This window comes from Heliangelus exortis, chromosome 9, assembly GCF_036169615.1.
Source record: "Heliangelus exortis chromosome 9, bHelExo1.hap1, whole genome shotgun sequence".
Lineage (NCBI taxonomy): Eukaryota > Metazoa > Chordata > Aves > Apodiformes > Trochilidae > Heliangelus > Heliangelus exortis.
The window spans coordinates 21,649,566-21,676,917 of record NC_092430.1 but is presented as its reverse complement, the minus strand read 5'-3'; the positions used below and the strand labels follow the sequence as shown (position 1 = coordinate 21,676,917).

The following is a 27,352-nucleotide window of genomic DNA, read 5'->3' as shown; positions in this document are numbered from 1 at the left end:
ATCTGGTGTCTGCTTTTATTCTGCTGTTGTTCTGCTCCTGTACTGCTTGCAGCAAGCAGACTGGGACAAAGGCAGAGCCAAGCTTCCTTATGACAGCCTCAGATCTGCTGGGGCAGGGGATTTCAGGGGGCACCTTAATGCAAACCCCATCCTCCCTCACAGCTGCTCACCAGCCCTGGGAAGGGTGCAGAATGCAAGCAAAGCCTGACCTACAGCATACTGAATGCATGATGCCCTGACAACACCAGAGACCTACATAATTACCAGACTGAAAAATGCTTTGCCTGGGATTTGCTGGTGTTGGTTTTTGCCCTGAAGGGGCTGAGAGGACCACCTTGGAGAGAGACCATACCATCAACATCATCATCACCAACCATGAGCTGCCTGAAATTCCTTCCTGTCTGCGCCCCTGGCCTGGGGCACTGCACAGCCCAGGGAGAGTCAGCTTAAAGATAACACACACTCTGGCCCCAGCAAATTAAGGGGGTGGCTGCCCTAATAGCCCATTTATTACAAGGTTTTTCTCATATCTGTGACCTCTTCAGCAAGCTAATTAATTACTTTTAATGTATAAACCCTTCAATCAATCACAGGGGATGGGGTTAGCACAAGGCAACGGGTGCTTTTGTGCAAAACCCCATCAAGAAGCCAAGAGGAGGGGAAAAGCCCCCTTATTTTTTGGTGGAGTTCTGCAAACCAAGAACCAGAAGCTAACCTAAAAGTGAGCACTTCCTACAGAGTATACAGCCAGGCTCAGGGACACCCAAAGTCACCCAGTCAAATCCTGCAGCTGGATTTTAAATGGGGTGGATAATTTTATGACCGATTGCATTTGTAGCTGGTATGTAAAGACAAGGGTAATGAAATCTTATGCTTCGGGGCACATATGGATCATTGCACAAGTCAGGCAGGCATCTGCCCCTCCCCTGCAGGAGAAATTGTAATTGGCAGGGACTGGAAGGACTGAAGTTGAAATTAGGCATTAAAGGGGACACAAGTGGCACACAGACACGGGGAAAGGGCAAATGGAGCTTGTCAGCTTCTTCTCAGCTCTAACAGCCCATAGCTGCAAACAATGATAATGAACCTGACAGATGCCTGGACCAGTCAGAGTTTTGCTCACCTCAACTCAGTACCAGCTCTCACCCCAATAAGAGGCTAACTCTGCTCAGTGGTTCCAGGGATCTTTTTCAAGTTTGGTATTTCAGGGGTTTATTTGTAGTGAACCAGCTCTATTACCTTCATGGGTGGTGAGGAGAGTGGCTGAAGGATGCAAAAAGGATGAGCAGGGAGGTTTGTCCAGCTTAGCAAAACATTTGGGGTTAGGGACTGGAGAGGTTAGGACATGATCTTCTTAAAAAAAAAGGATCAGAACAGCCAACTTGGGTCCCTCTACCAGAAATCCCGCCGGTTTTGCCCCAAACCAGTCTTTGCCAGTCCATTCCTTGGCTCTCTGTCCAGTTACCTCCTCCAGCCTTCTCCTCTGCTCCTTCTGCTCCTCGATCCGTTTCTGCCTCTCCGCCAGCAGCTGCCGCTTGTGCTCCTCGTTCTCCCTCTGCTGCTGCTCCAGCTGCTGCCTCCGCAGAGCCTCCGACCGCTCCTTGTTGGCCAACTGCAGCCTCAGGAAATCCCGGCGTAGTGTTGACTCCCCGGGCAGGTTTAGGATGGAGCTGCAGAGGAGAGAGAAGACCAGAGATTTCTCTCTCCCACAGCCTCAAACCTCTTGGCCAGGGGGGAGGTTCTGCTTGGTTTCCTGCCCTGGCCCCTCTCCCTTTCATTTCATCGCCATCCTAACACCTTTTAGAGCTGGGATAGTGGTGGATGGAGGGATGGGGGGGGACCACAGGTGTTGGGGCAAGGCAGCAGACAGTGCTCTGCTGATGGGTCACCAGTAATTTATTTGCTAAAGGTTCCCTTTACATTAAGTTTCTAACCCAAGCCTCTTGTGCTGCAGTGGCACGCACTATATTTAGCTGTTCACAAGGCACATTTAGCATGAATCATTGCCAGCTATTAAAATACTACATTATCTCAGTGAAATAATGGAATAACCTGATACTAATTACAATGGCTCTGAAAAATGTCACCAAAGAAAGTTCCAGCCCTACCAGGCTTGCAGCAACACCGGGGAGGTTCCATGGTGAAAAGTTACATGGCACTAGACAGCTACGCTTGGACGGAAGGAACTGTATCTTAAATTATCTTCTTTGATGTCACCTCACATTTTCTCCATATCTAGCTTCCCCCACTCCCATGACAGCACCACACTGAGCTGCAGGTCCCACAGGCCAAGGGGTACCAGGTCTTCTCCCCTGGATTTCAGCTCAGGTGATCTGGAGCATCAGCTCATACCCATGCACCATCTAGCAGAGGGAATAATCTCTGTTCTGCCAGGGAAAAGGACTCAGTGCTCAGACTGCCCTGTTTCTACTTCTAGTTCATACCAGCCTGTAATCCCAAGCTGGCATTATACAGAGTTAGAGATGACTGCAGAAATGCAATGCTGTTTCTTACCTGGGCTCTCCAGAGTCATTTTCCTCCTCCTCCTCCTCACTGCCACTGTACTCATACTCTGTCTCATCTAGGAAGAGAATTGCTCATTAGTGCCCTTTGCTGGACTCATTTATTTTTCCACTGGTTGAAAAACCCAGAGCTCTGTGGGCAGAAGAAACAGCTCTCTTTTTTTCATATGACAAAAAATAAGCAGCATTATTTCTTTCCATTCTCTGTTTTTACAAGGGGTTGCAAGCCCAGGGGAAGTATGGGTGATGATCCTCTAAGATCAGCAAATCCAACCATCAAGCCAACACCCCCATGCCCTCAGCTGGGCAGGGCTGCAGTCCTGGCTAGAGCACCACAGCAGCCCCAACAACCCCAGACACTCAATGAAAAGATGAGGGGTGTCCATAAAATAAAAAGAATTTATCCCCAATTAGCAACAGGGCTCTTGAAAGTGAGGTGCACCACAAGCTACTCAAGGCACAGGCTCTGGAAGGTGGGATTTAACTATTAGTCCAAAAGCCCAGACTATCTCCCTAAGTGTATACTCTTCCTATGCAAAAACATGTATTTTCCACATAAAAGCCCAACTGCAACATTGTGCTACACACTGTGATTCCTCTTGGGATATCATCTTTATCAGATGAAGGGGATGACAGTAAAAGAAAGGCTTGCATTTATCCAATTACTCTCCATTTCTGGAGTCCCACCTTCATTTGCCAGACTGAACACATTTAATACTTCCCTGGGATACCATTTTATTGTTTTGATTGCAGAGAAATCTATTACAAGGGGCTGGAAGATACACATGAAAAATTAATACTGCTACCAATAAGAAGAGAAGGAGTGACATATTAATTTGCTGGATTCTACAAATAAGCTTTCAAATTAAAATGCAGTTCACAAGCAGCCCAATACTTTAACAAGTTCCTTTGGTTACCTGATCATCCTTTCAGAGGATTCTGATGAGGCCTGGAGAGTTCACTGAAAACATTCAGTTTAATAGTTTATTGCCCCAACAAGATTGCTTTGGGGCAAGGGTCTTATCTAGGTGTTCATTTGCACAGCTCTGGTGATTGCTGGTGCAGCACGAGTGTCACATAGATCTAGAGACTGGGCATGAAATCTCTGAGCTGGGAAAAATCCAGCTGAGCAGCTTCTCCCTCCCACAAGCCAACAGGTAGATGTGCAGATGTAAATTTTATATCCACATTTGAATGAATCAAAGCTTAAATATTCCGTGTGGAAATTATCAGCTGGACAAAAAAAAAAACAAAACCCATGATTTTTTTCATCAGGAAAAAAACCCCAACATTAAATGGGTCGAGAGAGGTCTGGCCTGACCCAGTATAGCTCTGAAACCTGACCCAGTGCCGAGCTCACCAGCTGCTGCTACCACCCTGCCATTTCCAGGCCCACTTCAATCCTGGATTGGGAACAGTGTGGCCAACAGGGATTCTTCCCCTGTACTCAGCCCTGGTGAGGCCACACCTTGAGTTCTGTGTCCAGTTCTGGGCCCCTCAGTTCAGGAAGGAGACTGAGGTGCTGGAGCAGGTCCAGAGAAGAGCAAGGAGGCTGTGAAGGGATCAGCACAAGTCCTGTGAGGAAGGGCTGAGGGAGCTGGGGGTGTTCAGTCTGGAGAAGAGGAGGCTCAGGGGAGACCTCATCACTCTCTACAACTCCCTGAATCCTTTCCTCCCTGAATCCTGGTTGGAGCCAGGGGGGTTTGGGCTCTTCTCCCAGGCAGCTCTCAGTAAGACAAGAGGGCATGGGCTCAATCTCTGCCAGGGGAGGTTTAGGTTGGATATTAGGAAAAAATTCTTTCCAGAGAGGGTGATCAGGCATTGGAATGGGCTGCCCAGGGAGGGGGTGGATTCTCCGTCCCTGGAGGTTTTGAAAAAGAGACTGGATGTGGCACTCAGTGCCATGGTCTGGGAATCACAGTGGCAGTGGCTTAAGGGTTGGATTTGATGGTCTCAGAGGTCATTTCCAACCCAGATGATTCTGTGATTCTGTGTGACTCTGGAAACCCCTGCTTAGATCTCATCACATCCACCTACAGGCCTTGTATGATCACTGATGGTTTTGCTATGGATATTTACTTTCATTTTGATGACTGAAAGGAACCAAATCAAACAAAATAATCTGACCTCAAAACCATAGGAAGGGTGGTCACACAGAGGTCACACTCAACCAACTTAACAAACAAACTCAGCCACCTGAATAAGGGAAACTGGTATTGAGACTACAAGTAAACAAGTCATCTTCACCTTCCTTCTTCTCCTCACGTGCTTTGCCTGCTCCTTGGTCCACATCAGGGACCTCCAAGCACATGGCAGAGACCAAGGGTTGCCCAGAGTGTTGCTGCTGAACTCACCTTTCTCTCCTCTCTTCTTTTTAGTCCTGTCAATGTGGTCCTTGAGCTGGATACGGACCTGCCTCTCGTTGGGCTGGTCTCTGATGAAGGGATGCTTCATCAGCTGCTCTGTAGTTGGTCTCTGGCTGTGGTTCTTCACTAGGCAGCTTTCAATGAAGGACTGAAACTTTTTAGACCTGGCCAAGGACAGAAGAGGAAGATACAGAAAAAAAAACTAGGCAATTGTATCTATTCTCATATTAGAAAGTGAGAAATCTGTGGGTATTTCAGATCATTTGGCTGCTATGCAGTTATTGCTCAGATTCAGCTCTCCAAGGGTATTCCTGTGTTGATGCTTAGTGCTGTCTCAAAGCACCACCATCACAGGTGCCCTCTCTATCACTATCTCCTTTTCTACTCTTTCCAGGCATGCTACTACCTCTGCCTTCCTGGTGCAACTACAATAAATCACCATCCTGTTGAGTCTGGAGAAAGTTGGGAACCAGTAGTACGACTGTGGCCGTCCACAAAGCCAGATATCATCAGTGACAACCAAGCAAGAAGCATTCCTGCTCCTGTCCCTTTACCCTGTGAAAGCACAGGTAGAAATGAGAAAACATATACACGTGTAAATGCAACTCCCTAATGGATTTTTTTTTTCATATTTTATTACCTTCGGTGGTGTTTTCAGGAGATGTGATATTCTGAAGATGAGTGGGACAAGCCAGGCTGATGGTTTCTCCCTAGATTTAGCCACCCAACATAACACTGGTTGCTAAAGCTCAGACAACCTCTGGATGATGCTTGCTGCTTACAGACCTTCCCAGCTCTCACAGGGACCCCCATCAGCAGTGCTGACCCAGCAGGTCCCCCTGATCACAGCCCCAGGGGAACGGGACAAGCTCTTCAGGCAGCAGGGCTTGGGCAGAGGTGGGATGGTGGATGGAGGTGGCAGAGCCCAGCCTCCCTTTCCACAAATAGTTAAACTCAGTCTCAGCTAAAACAATTTCAGCCAAATCTTTAATAAACAAATTTCTCACAGTCTCTGGTGTTGCATATCAAAAGTTTTCCTGGAACTAATTTCACTGCATTATAAACCCAAGAGAAGAGGGATTTACAAGAAAGAAAGATGTTGACAGGCCACTGTATTCTGTGCTGCTTTAGCAAATAGGAAAATGAGTGTAAATTAATGTCAGAAGCCAACAGATACTACAGAATTGCATTAGTAGTAAAACAATAAGCTTTCAGGGATTTTACTTTTAAGCTGTCAGACTCGCAGTGATTTATCTTTAAAGTGCTAATCCATACAAATTGAGATGCAAAAAAATAAACTATGCTACCAGATCCAATTAAATCCTCCCTCCAGCTTTATTAACAAGGAAATCTTCCTTTCCCACCTTGCTGCAAGAAACCCCATGTCTCAGCCTATTCCAGAAGGGAAAAGCCACATGATGTGCCAAAAACATCTGCTTCTAAAATATGATTCTCCCCTGTTAGTGTGAAGCTGGAGAGACTCCAGGCCTGGACACATGGTGCAGAGCACCTGCAAATATGGTCAAGGTGAAACAGATAAAAAATTTCCCTCTAGTAAGGGATGGGTTTGCTAACAAAAGGTTCCAGTGCCCTCTGATGTCTTAAGGCACCTTCAGAACTCTGAGCTGGCTGAGTAACTATGGAGAGGGTTCATACCTCCAGTCTTCCTCAAATCTTCCTCTCTAAAAAACCCAAACATGTCCAGTGGCACAGTTTAACCCACACCAGAGCTGGAGCAGAGGACAAGAGGTTTCTCCCTGGCTCTGATCCAGGAGAAAACCATCCCATGTTTCATCCCCCTCCCTGGGCACAGGTCAGCCCATCTTCATGAACCTTCTCCAGCTCCTGGGGTTTGTAAAGCTTACATCAATGTTTGCAAAGTCTTTGCAGCTGCTTGGATGAAAAGTGGTTATCACAGTGCAAATATCACCTCATTAACAAAGAGGTTTTGTCATCTTTTATAAGGCAGGGCTAGGGAGTTTTATGGGAATGGCATCACTGCAGTTCATTTTATCTGTGAAACGGGAAAAAGAAAATAAAGCTTCACTGCTGGCTGGCTTTAATTGGGAAAGAAAATGATACCAAAGACTCTTTAATTTCATAGGAACACAGCACTATTTTAGAAGTGAGTTCAAGGATTCAGCAGGCAACAGAAGTATTTTCCTCTTCAGGATTTTCTATTTCAGCCAGCTCCCGTGCCTGCTTTCCCTCTCAGCTTTCCCTGCCTTACCCTCCCAGGTCCTGGAGTCACTTAGCTATTTCTTTCACATAAGGAAAAAGATTGTCTGTCCACTTTGTGCACTTTCACGTCTTGCAGCCCACAGAAGCAAGGACAAACTCAAGGTTCAAGCTGAACCTTCCACCACTTCGTTTTTCTCCTGTGACCTGTGCTTGTGAAAACCACTGGCTGCCACTCATCAAACATCTCCTCTTCTTGGATTGGGCTTGCAGAGCTCCAGGACTCACCTTGGAAAGACCCAAAACCTCCAGCTGAGAAATGAGCTGAGGACAGGATGTTTGCCTGGTGTCCCTCTGAAAATACTGAGGAAAATTGCTCTCAGGGCACTGGTGGAATTGCACCAATGCTTGGAGCTTCATCCTGAGGTTTGAGATGCCCAGTGTACATGTGGTCACAGATCCCTACTTGCTCGTGGAGGGTTGCAGAGGCCAGGTGAGCACCAAGCTCTCCTGGAGGTGTTCAAAGCTGGAGTTTTCATTAAAATATGACTTCCAAAGCAATCCCTCTCTCTAAGGGCCTGGGATCCTGTCCCCTGGAGTGCAGCCCTGGACAGACCATGAGATGTGCAAACCTGGTACAGGCAGTAGCCATGCAAGAGGAAAGGGTGGGCCAAGCAACATTCCAGCTTGTAAAAAGTCCCTTCCAATATCAGGAAGGGAACAAAACACAACTTCCACCCCAACTCTGTTTTAATCTTAAGGAGATGGGGAAATGTTCTGTAATCACCTACTTTAATTACCTCCCCTCTGCCTGGGGGCTGAGGAAGCCTTTGCTGTATAAACAGAACTTTTGTACGAAAAATAAACTCCAAAGTCTTACAATCTATTTTGGGCTTGAGCAGTGAGAGGATAATGAAGTAGGAGACTGATCATCTGGCAGAAAACAAGCATATAAACCATTGTCTAGCTGACTAATGGTCTCCTCAAAAGGCTGCAAAAGGAGAACAAGCATCACTGACACCTTCTGCAGAGCCAGCTGGGAAAGGTTCCTCTCCTCCCAGTTTGGTACTGGAGCTGATGATCAGGCTGTCAAAATTAAGAGGCCTCCTGATAAGGCCTGGTGGAGTTTATAGGGCCTAAAATCCCAGCCACCATGCATCAGATGCACAGGATAAGCTGCATCACATCTTGCTCCTCTTCCAGTAACAAAATATCTGCTGCTTTGGCACTTTAAATACATAGTAGTTACTATTATAATTTTTTTTCCTTTTAAAAAAAATAAAACATAATTTCACAGAATAAAGCCACACTTCCCACCATGACCTCAGCCAATCTGGGAGCAAGGGGCTGTAACATCTGGCAGATCTTTCCTGACCAAAACCACTGCTGAACCTGGAGCAGGCAAGCAGCACAAACCAAAGATGAATGTTTTTAAGGACTCCAGCTCCATTGGTACAGAACACACAGTAACAAAAACAACATCTGCTGGGCTTCAGGAGTATTTTTCCTACAGGTTTTATTTGCACACCCTGCTCTTTTTTCAAAACAACCATTTTTTTTTCCCTGCAAAATTTTCAAATAAAGCCCAAGCAAAGTACAAATCTCTGCATTCCTGGGCCTTTGAGATAAACCATACTTTTTTCTTTCTTTTTTTTTTTTTTTTTTTTTTTTGGCTGGGATACATGTTTCCACTTGAAAATGGAACCTGACTGGAAAGAAACAGGAGCCAAGCAAAGTGTCCTCTGGCTTCAGGCTGCACAAACCGCCTTGGAAAAGCTGAGTCCCCACGTGAAATTGCATCAGAGAGCATTCCCTCCCCTTGGAAGCTCCTCATCCTACACTGAAAGACTCCTTCAGATCCTTCAGATCTCCATAGGAGATCAAGACTCAAACCTGCACTCACTGGAGTGATGCTGGAGACCATCACTGCAATTCCTCCTCCCCCCAGAGCTGCATAAACCTGGACACCAAATCTCCAGGGTGCTTGAGCTGCAGAAACAGCTTCTCCAGAAACATTTTACAGTTGTTGAAGATGCAGAAAGAGACTCACCACTTCTTGGATTTCAACCTCGGGGCTGGGTTGCGGGGGATGAGGAAGAGGGCCCTCATGGGATGCATGTCACAGAGAGCTGCAAGGTGCAAGAAGAGGCATTAAACATGGCACAGCACCTTGCAGACCCCACCCCACGTCCCCACTGGGGACACCTCTGAAGCTACAAGACCTGCAGGGCAGGAGGATTGGCAGCAACACCTCCCTGCACAAAACCCCTGGCCTGGATGCAGCTCAGGTGAGAGCAGACGTCACAGCACATCCTCAGCACTGCTGGGCTCAGTGTCAGGGGATGGCTGGGGACACTCCTGCATGTCCCCAGCACCCAGCCAGGTGCTGGCAGATCAGCACAAGCTCCACATGTGCCATTCATTATGCTCTGCTGTATTTACTTCCATTTACCAGCATGCAGGAGGAATGGTCCCAGGATAATGCTGAAAACCCTCAGCAGTATGACCTGTGCAGAGGCATCAGCTGAACCCAGAATAGAATAGAATAGAGTAGAGTAGAGTAGAGTAGAGTAGAGTAGAGTAGAATAGAATAGAATAGAATAGAATAGAATAGAATAGAATTAGAATAGAATAGAATAGAATAGAATAGAATAGAATAGAATAGAATAGAATAGAATAGAATAGGAATGCCACCATCTATGTCACCACAGAGGTTGGTGAAACACCAGTGCTGAAGAGCAGCATTCTACCTGCTTCCAGTCCTCCACCCCTCCTTCATCTGAGGAAACCAAGTTGCAGAGTCCTCAAGTGACATTTCAGGACTCAATACAGGGTCGTGTGCCTTTGCTCACTGCCCATCCTGTCTCCTGGGCCCAGCTGCACTGGCACCTTTGTACCCATGGACCCAGTGAGCTCCATCTCAGTGACCCCAGGTTGTCTGGGAAAACCTTTGCACAGTGTTCCTTGCAGAGAACTGAGGGCTGGCTGGTGCTCAGCACACCCCAGCAGAGGTGAGGAGATCTACTTACGGGGAGCACCTTCTGCCATCTCGATGGCTGTTATCCCCAAAGACCACAAATCACTCTGGAAAAGAAAGCAGAGGGACACACGTGGCACCAGGGAGCATCATCACAACAACGTGAGCCAGGTCCTCTGCAAGCCCCTCAACCCACGTTTTAGGAGCTTGTCTCATCCTCCTGCAACACACTGGGCCTCTAGAAGAGTCTTCCAACCTCACTGTTTATCCTGAAATTGACTTTAAAGCCTTTATTGTGTTTTCAGTGTGGGACACAGCCACTTCCCAGTGCTGAAGAGCATCTTGGTGAGCTCTGTGAACTCACGAATGAACCCTGGCTCCTGGGTGAGCTGGTGACAAACTATTCCCCAGCTTCATGGATGGGGTAAGCTGCAAACCTGGCTGCCAGCTCCCTGCCTAAAGCTGGGTGATACACCCAGGGATTTGATACAGCTCCACAGAAAACAGGCTGCCTGTGTGAGATTAAAAACAAGTATCTTGAGATACCTCAGGAGGCTCTTGTATCACAGGCTGCTCATTAAATGGAAGCCTGAAAAGCAGTGTTTGCCAGTGAGAGGAGGAGCAGGCACTGTTATTTACCCTGTTTCCAAGCTTTCCTCATCTCAGATGACTGGTCGAGTCTCCTGAATGATCAGAGCACGGAGAACACACCTATTTCAGAAACTCCTTTGATTTCATACTTATATGACTTTCCCTTCCATTTCCTCCCTTGCAGACAGGGAGATTTGCATCCCCAGCAGTGCTGAGCTCCTCTCCAGTGCCAGCTCCCCACCCCAGTATCTCTATGTGCCTGCATCTCTATGTGCCTGCATCTCTCCATCAGGTAACGAGCCCCCAAGGATGGCTCAGCTCTCCCAGACAGCAGCCCAGGCACAGACAGTACGTGCCCAGCTGGAGAAAACATGGGCCTTCCCCAATGGCACTGCCACAACTCTGTTTTTTTGACAGAAGTTGGCTAATTCATTATTCTGGGCACGGTGCATTAAGCTGCCAATAACTCACAACCCAGCACCCCACACACAGGGAACAGGACTCGGACTGATTTTGGTGCCTTCACCTCAAGCACAGCCCCTGAGACATCTCCAGGGGTGCTGAGATCTGCCCAAAAGGGGAGCTTGGCAATGGCAAGGGCAGAAGCTGCAGGTGCACAGGGGACCAGAACAAACCTGATGCTATGGATGTTTGCTGGAGACCACCTGGCACATCAAAAGCAGGAACAACTCAGGGTGGAAGTGATGGATTCTGCCTTTCATGCTTCTTCCTGCCCCTCCACCTCTCGTGCCAGCCTCTCCCTTAGCCCCAGTGCCTGCCAGGTCCCTGCAGCCCCACTTGAGTTTCTTGTCTACATTTCCAGAGCTGCCTTTTCCAAATCACCTCAAGTCTTTAAACCTGAGACTTAAAATAAATAAATTAAAAAATAAATCCCAGAAAGGTTGTTTTCTCTCAGTGCAGAACAGCCCCAAAAGCTCAGCCAGGGTTAGAGAGTGCCTCTAGGGACCACCAGCATCTTTCTCAAAAATATCCTCCAGGAAAGACAACTTGGATTTTCAATTTCAGGGCACTTCTCCTCCTTTCTAACTCCAGTTCCACCTTAACAAACACCGTCCTGGCTGTGCATCTTTGGACCTGCTTATAAATTCCCTCTCAAGTCTTATTTCCAGCTCTTTCACAGGACAGTCTCAGCCATTCTTTGTGTCTGGTCAGCTGGGATTTCTGCTGCATACTTAATTATCACAGTCTTTCCACATGATTCAGCACACATGACCCCTTCCCTTTGGGTTGCTGCTGAACTCCTTCCAAATTCCTGGTGTGTCTTTCCATATCAAGGTGCCTAATACTATACACAAGATGCCAAGTGATCTTAAAGCTGGGGCAATACAGAAAGGGATTAGAAGCTCCCTTAAGTCTCCCAGAGAAAGCAGAAAACTCAGCAGGAAGGACACGTTTTATAATGATTTGGAATTTAGGTTTTTGGTTTGTTTTTCTTTTTTTCTTTTCTTTTTTTTCATGCTAATACATTTGCAGTGCTTTGACTCTGGAAGGAAAGCAAGCTTCCTTTTTTCCCCTCTCTTTTGATTCCAAGCTTATTGACAAGTTATTCTAAAGAAAAAAGGAAGAGTGTCTGGGGGGGGAAACAACAAATAACCTCAACAATGTGTGGTTTCTATTTGTTCTTTTTTGAAGTGCTTTATTTTTGTGAGGAGGTATTTACTGCTTCCTTCCATAGATTACACAGACATCTCTTTCTGGCTAAGAAAACAGGGAGATCAGAGGCTTTTTGTCCAAAAGATTAAGCCTGTGACAATTCCTTTTTTCACCCTATAAATCTCATCTTTTGTTTTCATTATTTTAATCCAGTCGGCAAAACCTGAGAGCATCTGATTTGCATCCCTTTGAAAAAATAATAATAATATTAATTGTAATTTACATTTTTTACCCCTCACTTCAAAGCAAGAGCATCAGATGCAGGGATATGATCCGGGGTACAGGCTAACTAATGTCCAGTGGTTCCCACATCACCACCAGCTCCAAAAACACCCTGCCTTGGGTGTATCAGCAACAATCAGCCTTCTGCTTCACACTCCCAGGCAAAGGAAAATGCTCAATGCCAACATCAGAGATGCAAGTACCCAGCCTGCTACATTTTATCCTTGGGGACAATAGGGGGATTTTGGTCCCTGTGCTTGTGCATCAGTCAACAGCACATTAAGTGCCCTAGTTATTCTGGAAAGAGAGAAAAAAACAAACCTCAGGGATCTCTGAGGATAGAAAGTAGCCTATGAAGATATCAGTTTTGTTTGGGGTTTTGTTTTTTAAATGAAATTTAAAAAATAAAATAAAATAATTTTTAAAATTAAAAAAACTATTAAAATAAAATAAAACAAGATAAAAATAATGCAGCAATTGATTTAGAGTGTTGCCCCAGGTGGCTGTTCTGGAGGAGCAGGGAGAAGCAGGCTGCAGTCCAGCCATGAAGCACTTCCATCAGAGCTGAGGAGATGCCTGTTGTAACTGGTTAATTAAAAAAGTATTAAGTAATTGCAGATTAATCTATTTCTATATGTCCTTAGCATTAATGATTTATGTCACCCAGAGTCTGAACTCAGACTGGAGAGCTGCTGGCTCAAAACCCATCACTTCAGAAGGTGACGGAGGCACTTAATCAGCTGAAATCTCAAAGCATCCCTTGCTTGCTTGAAAATCCTTTATCTCTAAAAAATGATGGGGAATTCCACCCCAACCCAAATCATGCTGGTGGGCTGCTGCACCGGGGCTCTGTAGTGTCCCCCTGTCTGAAAGCAGCTGCTTAGCTCCACACCAGAGGGTCTCAAAGTCCTATTTAAAGGAAGTGACCTCTCAGCATGCACATGAGCAGAGGGACTGTGAGCTTTAAATGTCTGAGCTTCACACCCCCAAAGCTCACGTGTCAAAACTCTTCTCTCTGGACATGCTCAGTGGGCCTTAGGGGGATTGGAGCTTGGGAAATTCAAATTCTGGATGTTTCAAAAAAAGCCAAGGGGCAAAAAAGTAAGAGAAATATCTACAGATGTGTGTCCAAAAAACTTGTAGTAAGGCAGACACAGGATAAAGTATCAAGGGGCAAAAAAGTAAGAGAAATTTCTACAGATGTGTGTTCAAAAAACTTGCAGTAAGGCAGACACAGGATAAAGTATATTAAGCTCCCTTTGCTTTAAACATTGGACCTTGCTGGAGTTGGAATGGGCAGGTGGGACTCAGAAGCCTCCAGAGGACCTGCTGTGTGGCACGGGGCTTTGTGCCATGTTATAACTCAGCAGCAATGTTGTGCTGCCACCAATCCAAAAATAAACTTCAAACAGGCTAGAGAGACATGGGAAAAGTAGGTCAGCCCCCTAAACATCTGATTGTGTGGCAGCCTTCAGATCTCCCTGCAAACACCAGCCTGCAGGCCAGAAGATGTGATTTTGCCCTTTCTAAACCTGACCTGACTTCTCTCCAGAGTAAATAGAGCAAATACAGCATGTTTGACTGTACTATTTAAACATGCAGCACTGAAAAGCAGGCTAGCAGGTAGGAAGCCTGAGTCTGACACCTCTCTCAGCATGGGGAAAGACTTCTTCACAGTAAATTTGGATACGTGAACAGCACAACAAAGATCCACATTGGACCTGAACTGGCATCTCTCAAAACAGAACAGAACCCTCCAACAACCAGAAGGCAGGAGGAGACTACACTGCTTGTGTACACTGCTTTGTGTCCACCAAAAATATAGTGAATATTTTTCAAAGCTGCAAGAATATACTCAGCTCCTGAGTGCTCAGCTTCATGATCCTGGGGGCACAAAATCTGAGATCATACCAAGCACCTTCTTCAGATGTTTATGAACACAAGTGGCACTGCAAGTGCTGCTTTAATTCCATCCCTACCTTTTCAGCAAACTTGCTGGACTTACTACACCTGTGGTGACATCTAAAAGAGTAAGCAGATCCTTATTTAGGTACCTTGAAGTCATAAGTGGCATCAGGATTCTCATCGCAGGCGATGACCTCGGGGGCCATCCAGTAGGGTGTTCCAATGAAGGTGTTCCTCCTGCCCACTGTTCTGTCCAGCTGAGCACTGACACCAAAATCCACTATGGATCAGAGAGAAAACATGGCACCATGAGCTCAGAGACAAACTTGAGCAATGCTCCTCTGTTAAGTGCAGAAGACCAAGTTCATTCTAGACCAGCTCCTCTGCACAGTCAGGGAAGAAGGATGTGGCCAGACACCTTCCTGTTGGATCTCTGCTGGGATCAACAAAGGTCAATCAAGGACAAACCTGATCATCTGATGTCCAGGTTCCAACCCTGTGCCTTTTTCTCCTTGCCAGGAGGCAATAAAGGGTAATCACTGCTCCTCATACTAATGAGAAACGGGGTTAGAAACATGAATAAGCAGCAGCCTTTGTTCTGTGCCTTCTCATTTGAATTAAAGACTGCCAAACACGGATAGAAAGCTCATTTTTCTACCTAAATTCTTGCTGGAAATGGCAAAAATGCAAAAGACTTAGGGAACTAAGGGTCAAGGACAAAGGCCCATAGGGAAATGTCAAGCAGAACGCTGCAAAATGAAGCAAAAACTGATGAAATCAAATCATTGAGAGAATACTCTATGGTCCACTAAGTTCACTTTGTGCAACACAACGGTTGGAGATTTGCCCTGGAGAATTTCTCCTTTCTCCACCAGCAAAAAGCCAAACAAGCTGGTGTTATCATCTGTGAAGCTGGGGTTTTATTCTACTCTAATGAGACAGGAAAGATGGGAAAACAAGGTTTGCACCTCACTACACCAGTGTCAGGAATCTTCCATCACTAACAAATTAAAAAATGCAAATACAGCCTGAAGAACACTGGTGCTGGACAAGTGAGGATATCAGGACACCATCTGTGCTGATCTGCTGTCTTCCATGTGATCTTCACATTAATGCCTGGGCTTCTCCAGAGTGACTAACACCACATATGAATTTCAGCCTAGTTCTTGCAAATTAAGCTCTCTCCAACAGGTTAGCTTGGAAAACAAGTCTGGATAATGCCATGCTAAATGGAATGGATAATGATTTTTTAGGACACTACTATGAAGCTGTTGGGGGAAGAGCTTTTGATAATGTCTGGTGATACACACAGGGCAATTTTCAATCTGGGGCATGAAAAAATGGCCTTGACTGCTCAACATTTATCTGATGGCAGAGCTGCCCAAACCACCTGTCTGAGCAGAACCACCCCTGCTTGTACATCTCTGCATGCAGAGCTTGGCCACCAACCAAGGCAGTTTAGTGCATGGCACTTGGTCAGCACCCAGTGTCATGCTACAGAGGCTGGTAAAAAAGCAGAACAGCTCTTAGTATCCAAACCCTTTCTCCAAGGCCTGTGGAAGTCAGTTAAAGCTGCTCCTCTCCACTTGCAATTTCCAAGAGCTCTAACCCACTCTTACCCAGTTTAACTTCAGCATTTTCTGTCAGCAACACGTTCTGTCCCTTGATGTCTCGATGAATTACTTTGTGCTGGTGTAGATGACTCAAGCCCTAGAGAATTCAGAGAAAGGTTAGAGGAATCCAAGCTCCAAGCATGTTATTTTCTGACATTCCTCCTCAAGCAATTACTCTCCAGAAATTAAACATTTTGCTGTTGGAGTTAAAGCACTTGGGAATGCTTTTGTTTAGCATGTGTCCAAAATACTGTCCTATGTCACACATTGGGAGGACATGCTTGGCAAGGCAGATGCCTGTAGACAAGCCCTATGTGCTGCAGTAGATACCTCCATTGCTAAACCATCAGTTAAGGGTGAAAACCAACTTTTAATTTTCTCCAGGAACCCCTATTAACCCAAATTCCTCCACAGCTCTAGACACATTTTCCCCCATGTGCCTCCTTCCTTGCCTTTCTGTGGGAGAAACATTTCTATGGCAGAAATAACAATGTTTTTGTCTCCTTTCTGTATTTCCATCACCCAGGAACTGAAGAAAAAGAATTCTCTTGTAATACTGGTCAAAAAAAATGAGACTTCAATATACTGATAAGCTTGTATTAAAAAAAGCTACCATGCAAATGCAAATATTATAACTTGCACATATCCCTAATGGAGATATAGCTCAAATTAAAAGCCTGTCTCAAAGGCTAAAGGTAAACCAGCTTTTCTGTTGTGCTTTTTTATGAGTTCATTAATTTCTTTTTGCAACCTCCATTTTTATTTAATTCACTTATTATTTCAGTTGCAAAGTAACATCCACCTATATTGCCAGCTAAGTAAAAATATGGATTGCTCCAAAATCTAATTTTGCATTAGGGTTATGTTGCACATTAAACATTCATATTTGGAGCAGAAAACAATTTCTGCTATCACTGCTGGTAGTTATTACTCATTTTAGTCTTGCTACCTTGGGAAAACACTGTGGAATAGAGTATGTTATTATCTGAAGGGGGTCTACAAGAAAGCTGGGTAGGGCTTTTTACATGGGTGTGTAGAGAGAGGACAAAGGGTAATGGTTTCAAAGTTAAAAAGGGAGTTTTAGGTTAGACATTAAGAAAAAGTTCTTTCCTGTGAGGGTGGTGAGATGCTGGAACAGGTTGCCTAAGGAAGTTGTGGCTGCCCCCTCCCTGAAGTGTTCAAGGCCAGGTTGGAACTGGATGATCTTCAAAGTCCCTTTCAACCCAAACCATTCTATGATTCTATGTCTGTATGGGAGCCCTTTTTTAGCTGTGTTATACCTGGTGTAGATACAAATATAGGTTTATATATATATCCATATTTATAGGCTTTTGTGAATTGCAGGAAAAGCAAAAATTTCACTGAATATCAACAAATCCTTTAACACTGCAGGATCAAGCCTTGTGATAGAATACAACTGGTCCTCTACCTCTGAACCAAGCCAGAGCCACCTTCTGCAGCATGAAGACATTTCCATTGCCTGAAACCCTGAGGAGGTCACCAACCAACAGCTCCAACGTGAGCGATGGTGGCCCTGGGACATGAGTCTGGCTAGGTTCTGAGTCCTGGCCAGGGTCTATTTTAAGAAGTAGGCTCCCAGAACTCAGACATCTAAAATAAGCCCATGTAACTGCCCGTGGTTTCCTGGCACAGAAAGCAGTGTCCTTACAACAACTGATTAGCTACAGAGCCAGCATCTTCTGCACATCGTGTTGGTGCAGGCGGTGGCATTCAGGGTCAACAGAGAAGTGCTGTGTCATCCCTGGACACCACCAGCAGCAGTGTCAGACACAGCCTTTTGGAGCAGTCATTTTGCCTTGTTTCCTTTCAATGGCTCTTTCATTTTTTTTTTTTTACATGCCCAATTTTTCTCCTGAACAAAATCTCAGTTCACGAGAGATTTTCACGCTGAAGCAACCATTATGCTCGCACCATCTGACCTCAGCTGGGCAAAATGCAAGGAAGCCTCTGCTGAAGCTGCCACCTCCCAGCACATGAAACTCTGGCACAGCCCACTTCAAGATATTCCAGTCAAACATTGATCTTGTGGGTATAAAAGCTGCAGCATCCTCATTAAAGCCAGACATGTGGATTTAATAAATCCTGGGGTGCTTTTTAATTACGGAGATTCTTTCCTTCAACTTTATTAGCCCTCACCTTTCTGTTAACTGAAAATTCTAGTGTAAATAAATCTTTGCCCTATTAATTCTAAAGGATATTAGATTTTTCTTGTAGGAAAAGGAAAGCTGTAAGTCAGGGAGCTAACAGAGCTGAAGGGCATTAAAAAGGGCTTATTAAGTATGCAGCATGCAATCACATGAATGATTCACGAATCCAAGAGGCTCCAGCCCATGGCAGCACAGCAGCCACGGAGCCAGAAGAGCCAAAGGCTTTCAGTGTCCCCCGAGCACTGAGTGTGACTCCAACAACCCCCACCCTTTCAGCTCCCTCTGGACACTCACCCGTAAGATCTCTCTGCAGATGTAGGCGATCCACTCCTCCTTCAAGGTGTTCCCCTTCGTGTTCTTGATGAGGTCGGTGACGGAGCCCGCGCCGCAGAACTCCATCACCAGCTGCAAAGGGAAGAAAAAATGCAATGACTGCAGTGACACCCATAGCATCTTCCAGGCTGCCCAGCCCAGGGGTAGGGCCCCAGTGCTGGCAATGCAGCTGTGGGGCCACCCCAGTGCTGCCCAGAACCACCAGGGCATCAGCTTCAACCTATTTGTAATCCATCCATTTCTTGTTATAAAAGTGAAACGATAGAAGGCTGGAAGGCTTGTTGCTCTCCAGAAGGTTGGGAACCAGAAATGGGAATCAGTGCAGTGCTGAAAATCAGCAGAGGAAATAAAAGCCTTGAAATCTCAGACCCCACTGCTACAAACTCAATGGATCAATGTTTGGCATCAGTATTTAGTATCAAGAGCAACAAAAGCAAAACTCTGCCTCTTGCGTATAAGCTCTTCACCTCTGAAAATGTGAAGGTAAGAAGTCAGATATGTTTGAAAGCTTCTTAAGGCCTTAGAAACCAGGTATACTTTTCAAATTTTTTTTTTTCTTTTTTATACCAGAAGGTCTTTGCTTTTGACCACCTTTTTGAGCCAGAAACCTTCCTTGAGGAGAAGCCTGCCATGCATCTGGAGTCCTACTGCTTGGGTTGGTTCAAATGAGGCTGGGCATCACTGTACCACTTCCCAAGCTTCATAATATCAAATACAGAAGTACAATGATCTAACCCAGACCCAAACTTCATCTTGTCATTGAGCAACTGTGAAATAAACCTTATAAAAATAGTACGGGATCTGCGTCTGCCTCCTAGGGACATCAGGGATCTCCAAGGAGTGCAGAAGCTGTCAGTGTGCTCCAGAAAGTGAGCACAACCATCCTCCTAGACCTGCAGAAGTGCTTCTCTCAGGTGTGAAACCACATTTTCCAATTAGATTAGCTTGCTACTAGCAGCTACTGCCTCACGAGTCATGCCTTGCCAGATTCTTCAATGTGCATGTTTAAAACCTAAGCTTGCATGGCATTTCATGTGCTCTAAGCAAGTGACATCACTTTATTAAAAGCATGGACCAAGAGGAAAAGAGAAACAGCACAAGGGTTACTTCTGACCAAACTGTTCAAACACAGTGATGTAAAAAAACCCTATCATAAATAAACTATCATAAAATGCAGAGTACTGCCATAAACCTTGAGGTTAAATCAAATACTTGAGCTGACTACATTTTAGTTGGCTTTGACCATGCTCGTATCTTTAGTTTTGATATTAACTTTCTCTTCCTAAACTGATAGCTGAAGAATTCTTTCTTTATCCCTCTTACATCAGGAAACTGGCTTCAAGATATAAGTGTGAGACTGGCCACTCTCTCCTGGTGATTTGAAAGGAAAAAACCAAACCAAACCAAGCAAACCAGAGGGGGAAAGATACATTCCCAAGGAGAATACTTCCACCTTTTTATATAGTCTGTCATAGAATCATTGAATCACAGTATGTAGGGTTGGAAGGGACCTCAAGGATCATGTGGTCCAACCCTTCTAACAAGAGCTGCACAATCCCATAACATCCATAGGGATATATCCAGCCCCAGGAAATCTCTGACAGTAGCAGCAGACTCCAGGTCCAGTTGGGCAGAGGCCACCGGGGCAGTGCTGCTAAAAGCAAGGCACTTCCCAAAACCTCAGGCACCAGTTCTTCAGGAAAAGGAGAGAAAAATGATGAGGCTGTCCAACTATCCCTGTTGGCACTGGGGAGCTGATGTGAAAAAACACCTTTTCCAGAAAGTTTGGATGGAGTGGGAGGAAACCCTGGCAGCACTCTGCTCCTCAGATGGAAGGATGCTACACAAGTCCCAGCTACAACTCACACAGCACAGCCTCCAAAGAGAGGAGGAGCAGATGATGGCACCAACAGGCCAGGAGCTCTCTCACCCACAGAGTGGATGACAGAGCCCAGGAATGATAAATGCACACTGAAGATGATCAGGTCTTCTGAGAGGACTTAAGGACTTGTTCATCCAGGCAGGGGATGGGTGACCATGGGAGATGAGTGCTTACAGTATGGAAAGGTAAATACCAGAAAGGGAGAACAAGGTAGATACTGGCATGGTAGCAGTACATCAGCACCCTATGGGTGTATTGAGGTTGGAAACCAACAAATAGCTTTCCTGCAGAAAAGAAAAGGGAATGACAGTTCCAGCTGATTTCAGGACAGACCTTAAGTACACTCAGGAAAGGCTTCAAATGGCACTTACACTGAGACAGTCATTACCACTCTTGTTGAGGGATGAAGTCATGATGGGGTAAGACAATAAACTTGAAATGCAGATTGAATTTTTATTAACCCTAATTAAAATTATCATCAAGATGGGCTAAAGGTAGGATCATGTTCTGAAATTTAATTTGCAAGGCCATTTATTGAGGAAGTATTTTTAAATACAGTTCATTTAGCATTTACTTAGCTCTTCATATCAGTGACAGCAAACTTCATAAGAAAGGCAAATTCAAAAGCAGCAGCTGTAAATCTTTGTGTCCTGCTGTCTGACAATATTTTTATTTAAAGAGCCTCTGCAGCTTTCAAATCAACCACCACCTTCTGCAGTTTGGGAATGTCCCAAATGGGTCATTCTGCAGTTTGGATAGGGCCTTGAGCAACCTGATGGTGTCTCCACCCATGCAGGGGGGTTGGAACCAGATGACCTTTAAGGTCCCTTGCAATCAAATTCACACTTGCCAAGGAATACCCCATCTCTCACCACCACAAAAAAAAAACAACCAACCAAACAAAAAAACAACAACAAAAACACAACCAAAAATCTCTCAATACCCACACACCTGAGTTATATGCAGCCTGGTAACCCATACCTTAGAGATTTGTGCAAGGGGAATTTAATGACTTTAACTCCAAGAAGAAGCAGTTAATGAATAAACTGATCTCTCACTGTCCCCTGGGTCTTTTCCCCAGCTTCTGCAGTCCACACTCTCTTTGCCCCTTGCACCACTGTCAATACCCCCCTGTCTTTGTTTGAGATGGACACAATCCCTCCCCAAAGATCTCCAGCATGCCCAGAAAGCCCCAATTTATCCAATCCAAGCCCTACAAAGCTTACTTCCTTTCTTTACTAATACATCAGGTTTGTGAGGCACCTCTCCATCAGTGTCTGCTACGTGTCTGCTCCCTGTGTCCCTCTAATTTCAGGAAAACTCTCCTGGTTTAGACTTCAGGGATGGAATGGAGGGGCAGCTCAGCAGGACCTGCACATCCCCACAGCAGAAGCCCTGACAATACTTCAGGAGCCTGCTGCTGATCTTAATCTCCCCTGAAAGAGCTTCCCTGTTTTTTTATTTCCGTATCAGCCTCCTGAATGTCGATAAAAAGAATTACTCAGGCACTATCAGAAACCGTTTTATTTCAACAAAGGGCCAATGAAAAATAAACAAGCTTTTATCTGGGAGGCAAGGCTGATAGAGCCTTAATTCAATCAGATCCTGAAACAACAGCTATTTAACACAGGGACACCTGCACACCTCTCCTCCATAAGGAAAGCAGCTTTTGCAAGCATTTATTATTTTTTTTTTGCACTAGCCCATGAGAAAGCCCCCAAAATTAATGGAATTGGGATTATCTGCTCTGCCTTTCTCAGGGGGCAAGAGACAAGCAGCACAGCTGGGTGATGAACACCACCTCTCCTTGCATGGCTGGGGGAAAGCTTAGGTTCTCCTCCTGATTTTGGCCATCTGAAGAGGATAACAGCACCTACAGCATCCTCTGCTGCTTCACGATGAGAAGGATTTGATGAAAGAGCTTCTCTATCCAAGGAATTTTCTACTGAGCTTCTCTTTTTGGACACTTGGGCCAGCAGACCTTCCTGCCTCTTTTTGCTGTACCCTTCCTCTTTTCCTTTGCCTGCTCAGCTCCTGAAATACTAAGCATGAGAAGCAGCAACAAGAGCTGGCAGGACTTGCCCTGCACCACCTGCCCAGCCTCCATCTTCCCAGCAGCACTCCCAGCTCCCTCTCACTGTTTTTGGGTTTTTTTTTCAGGGTTTGTTGTGGGTTTTTTGGCTTTTTTTTTCTTTTGGATGCATTTATTTTCATAGGATGGGAATCATTTGCAATTGAATGTTGTAACAAAGATGCTGCTAATGACAATTCAGAATAAAAATGGTTTTGTCATCAATCTGCAAAGATTTTTATGGCAAAATGGCAAAGTACTTTGCAGCACAGGAAGAGCCTTTTCAATGCTGTGACTTCAAAAAAGACAGATGCAAAACAAGGCTTTTTGTGGAATACAGGTGGTGGTAAGGGGACAACACGAGTAAATCATTTGTGTCAAAACCCAGTTATTCCAAAGAAAAGAAAGCAACTTACCCAGAGCTGATCATCCATTCCTGGTGGGTTCTTTTTTATAAAAGCACCATAATATGTAGCAATATTCCGGTGGTGAGAATACTTCTTCAGCATGTTAATTTCTTGTTTGATCTCTTCCTCTTCATCCTGGGACGAGGTGGAAAGAAAATGGGAGGCACTAAGAGACTGCATTTCCTAGGATCCCATTTCTCTTTGGACATGGGTGAACTTCCATGCACCTCCTGTCTGATTGACCTTGCTTAAGTTTCCTTGCACCATTTTTTTTTTTTACAGCCACTTCTTACAGTGGAGCCCTCTGAGGCTGAGGGCTGGAGATTAGTGGGTTAAACACTTGAGCAAAAAGCTGAGGAGACAACACAAGCTTTGCCAGTTCCCCTGGGTATTTCTGCACCCTCTCCTGCTCTCTCAGTAGGTGTCTAAAGGCTGGTGGCATCCTTTCAGAGGACAGGGAGAAGCCACCACAAAGGGTATTAAATGAGGCAGAAAAAGTAGAAGAGAGCAGAAGTTCAGTGAGGGGCTTTTTTTTAGAGGACTGACTTTAAAAAATCTGCATTATGTAATAAAATAAAATAGCTGACACGAGGCTAAAAGAAGCTTACAGGGAAAAGAATTAAATACCCAAATCCACATCCAGGCCAAATACCTGATTTACTACTTTGGACATTCAGGGATGTGAGACCCTGCTTGGGAAGGTTTAGATCAGAGACATCTACTTAGGGACATGGCTGAAAATATTAGTTATTGGGTGGCTCCAGATTTATAGAGCTTTTCTCCAACATCTTTGCTTGGAAGTGATAATATTTTCACAACACCAAACAAAGTGTGGATTCAAATTTAAGCCCCTGCTTGGTTTCAGAGTAATACTCTGATTTCTCATCTTAAATTTCTTGCAACCTCAGTGCTGATGCCATGGGAATCTCACTACTATTTAATGGGGTCATGTTTGGTGTGTTGGCCCATTCCCCTAGAGCCTGCTTCCCACGAGAACCAGATAAATGGCACTTTCAGATACTGCAAGTAAACAGAAACGAATCTCATTCACATTTACAAACTTATTTCCATGCATCACTTCACCCATTAGCACAAAAAAAAACCCCAACTGGATGAAGGTCCTGTAGATACGAACACCCCACCACAACATTTAAGGTATTTCAAAACATCCTCTTGAGGCCAGCTGACTGCATTCAGAGTGAGCCAATTCTGTGTGTGCTGAACTCCTGAAAGCTAATTAAAAACATTAATTCCAAAAATAAGGTGGGTAGATTGGGATCAGCTCCTCAGTTTTGAAATGTGTTATTAAAAAAAAGAAAGACAAAACGCACCAAAACACACTCTTACTCACAAATTTGGGTGTTGTTTATGTAGGCAGGAGCTCTGGGAGGTGTAACACTGCACTTAAAAACGTGTATTCAAGAAAAAGCATTTTTATGTCACTCTGCTAAATGCATCTGTTTAGGTTTTCAGGGATCATAGCAATTCCACTTAGAATGATTTTACCATTTCCCAGTGGCCCCAAGCAAAAAACTTTCTCCTAAATCCAGTTATTCATTTAATAACTTTTAAAATCTTGGTCCTTTCTGACAGAGTTTCAGAAGAGCCATGTTTCTGAGACCAGGGTGGTGCATTTTTTCCTCTTTATCAGCAGGATGCAGAGGTGTAATTAAGACTTATTCATACCAATACCTGCACATAGCTTTTGGGTGAAAACCAAGGATTTGGAGTCCCTGAAATACTCCATGATGCTGTTGCTACAATTATCTTCAGATTTTATTAAAGCCTTCAGAAGAGCCACTACTGGAACTGGATGCTGCTTTGTTTCAGCATAAAATTACTCACTCTCCAAAACTCTTTCAGATTTTTTTTTTCTCTCACACATTCATTTAACCCAAAACCTCTTAATGGCACATTTCAAATCGAAGCAAAGGGGATTTCCTTCCCAAGAACACAAACTTTCCACCCCCCCCCCACATGTTATCACACCCCATCATCCCCTTTTCCCCTCTTATCTGTGGTGTAAGGATGCAGGAGGAGGAGGATACATTACCCCGGTGACGTCCATAACCTTAATAGCAGCAAGCTGGCCTGTTTTAACATGACGACCCTGCAAAAGAAAAAGGAGAACTTTGTTTGTTTGCTTTGCTTGGTGGCAATGTTACCCCCAAAGTGAACAATATCCTTAAGCAATCTCTGTGTTTTGGCAGTATCCATGCTTTTTTTTTTTTTTTTTTTTTTTTCCTTCCTTTTTTTAAGAGCATCTTCACAGCAGCCATGATGGGAAAGCCATTCCCTCCCCTTCCTCCTGTCATTAAAATTAATTAGAAGGGGACTTTTCATGCTTTATCTTCCTGGCAAACAAGTGGAAATAACCTTTTGTGCTCAGCCATGCAAGAGAAAAAAAAAAACCAAAACAACAAAACACCATCTCAGAGGCTCTCCTGAGCAGAGAGCATGACTTGGCTGCTGGAGCTGAGATGATGGAGATGTGCTGGGTGGGGGACACTGCCCCATCCCTGGGTGTCTGATTCCCAGTTCTCAAGGAGCTGGGGACACCCCAGGGATGCCAAACCTGTGGGGCACCATGATGCACCCTGCTCACTGATTGATTTATTTTGCAAAAGCCTGGCAAAGCTGCTTAGAGAGGCTTTTAAAACTGGATTTGCTTCCTGGCTGTGGAAGGGACTCCTTGCTCAGCACTGGCCCGGGCAGGGAATGTGAACCTAGAGGAGAAGCCCCTTGACACATACACTTCTTCCCCTTGGTTTGCAGCCCCTGAAAACTCAGCAAATCACTGCAATGAACTGCTTGATGTGTGGTCTGCATTAATCCTAATGGAAAAAATACCTGAAAGCCATGGGGAGAACTGCAAAAGACTTCAAACTGTTGGTGGGGTCTTAAAACCACTACAACTGCTCTCAAGCAAGTGGGATACTCAACATCATCTCAAACTTGCTCATGCCAACTCATCCCCCTCCCCTCCATTTGAGGGCACACACTCTGCTTTCAAATTGGGAAGAGCCAGAGGAAAGCTGCTTCTTCTTCTTCAGGAAAGCCACCAAATGGTGATCCTGATCCTGGCAGGAGAGCTGGGAGGGAAAGGGAAGCATCCCTGTTTCCCAGTCATTTCTCACTACAGGAGCAGCCCAAGGCCTCATCATAGGAGATGGAGTGTGGAGGGGGCTTGGGGAATGGCAGCAGCATCCTCTCCAAATTTATGACTTCACCAGGAAGCCAATTCACCCACCAGGGCTCCTCGCTCATTTATTAACACAATTTATGTGTCCTGAGCAACCATATCTTCTAACAACAGAAAAAAAAGCTTTATTTCAAAATGTGCAACATAAAAAATAATAGGATGAAAAGCAGCCCAGCAGCTGCTGAAGCATCCCCTGATGTGGCTCTTGGGAAGGAGGGGTGCAGAGCTAAACACCTTGTGTTTAGGCAGCAGGATGTGAAAAAACAAACCCTCCCTTCCTAAATTCACCCTTGTTTGCTTGGCCCAGGAAGCCTCCACATGCACAAACTCTTCAGTGAAAGCCAACAGAATAGGAGGAGGGAATATACTGGGACATGGCCATACACAATGCAGCATCCATGAAATGGAAGAGGGAGATAGGGAGACAAGATGGGGCATTTCAAGCCACGTATTTGCTGGTTATACCCCCTTCATCTGACACATCACTGCCTCATTCTATACTTTAAGGAACTGCCCCAGCCTTGCTGCAGCAGTGCTGCTGCCTACTCTGACACGTGGCCAAGGGGAAAGGAGCCCTGTGTGTCCACACTATCCTTCTCCCAGGGATCTGCCACCATCCCACAGACCTCCCAAGTATTTACAGAGGTAGGCAAGATCTTAATATTGTGTCTACACTTACCAAAACAAAATAAATTTCTCTGAAACCTGTGTTAGGCACGAGGGACACGGAGTTGTGAAAAAATCACGAAGTAAAACCAGTAAGTATTTAGCTCTGGAACTTCTGATCTTTGTTAAGATTTAATTTTTGTATAGTTTGTCTGTAGTGATGGATTGTTGAGCTTCGTCCCAGCTGATTTCCATCTCCCTCCATGGAAACCAGCCACATCCTCATCCACTAACTGTCCCTTTTAATTCAGCATCCCTAGTGCTCAGCACTGACACTTGTTGTGAAACCCTCACAATCAATTTAGGAAAAGAAGTTGATTTTCCCCCTACTGCAGGCACTCTTGGTTTTGCACCATGGATACAGACAGGTTGGAGAAAGACCCTGAGAACTGAAAGTGATAGCAGCAACACAGAGCACCAGGCTGGTACAAATTAGAAGCTGTCACAGCACCAAGAAACCCCTTTGACAGCAGGAGCCACCAGCCACCTCCTGTGCATTGGCCACTCAGAAGTGGCAAGACTGAAAAAAGCTCCAGAAAGCCCCTCTTTACCTCCTGCATGTCCTTCACCCATCA

The 27,352-nt window shown here is 45.1% G+C and overlaps 1 protein-coding gene across 5 annotated transcripts in view; it reads right to left on the bottom strand.

Moving 5' to 3' along the window:
- Nucleotides 1-27,352, bottom strand: part of TNIK (TRAF2 and NCK interacting kinase) — a 142,958-nt gene that overhangs the window by 44,421 nt on the left and 71,185 nt on the right. For all 5 annotated transcript variants that reach the window (XM_071752666.1, XM_071752662.1, XM_071752664.1 and 2 more), the window contains exons 3-12: nt 24,963-25,019; nt 22,919-23,044; nt 18,511-18,621; nt 16,055-16,145; nt 14,585-14,715; nt 10,096-10,150; nt 9,117-9,195; nt 4,877-5,052; nt 2,515-2,581; nt 1,466-1,670 (exon numbers count right to left, since the gene is read on the bottom strand). In XM_071752666.1, coding sequence (XP_071608767.1) covers nt 1,466-1,670; nt 2,515-2,581; nt 4,877-5,052; nt 9,117-9,195; nt 10,096-10,150; nt 14,585-14,715; nt 16,055-16,145; nt 18,511-18,621; nt 22,919-23,044; nt 24,963-25,019 — 1,098 coding nt within the window. The remainder of the gene's footprint in view (nt 1-1,465; nt 1,671-2,514; nt 2,582-4,876; nt 5,053-9,116; nt 9,196-10,095; nt 10,151-14,584; nt 14,716-16,054; nt 16,146-18,510; nt 18,622-22,918; nt 23,045-24,962; nt 25,020-27,352) is intronic.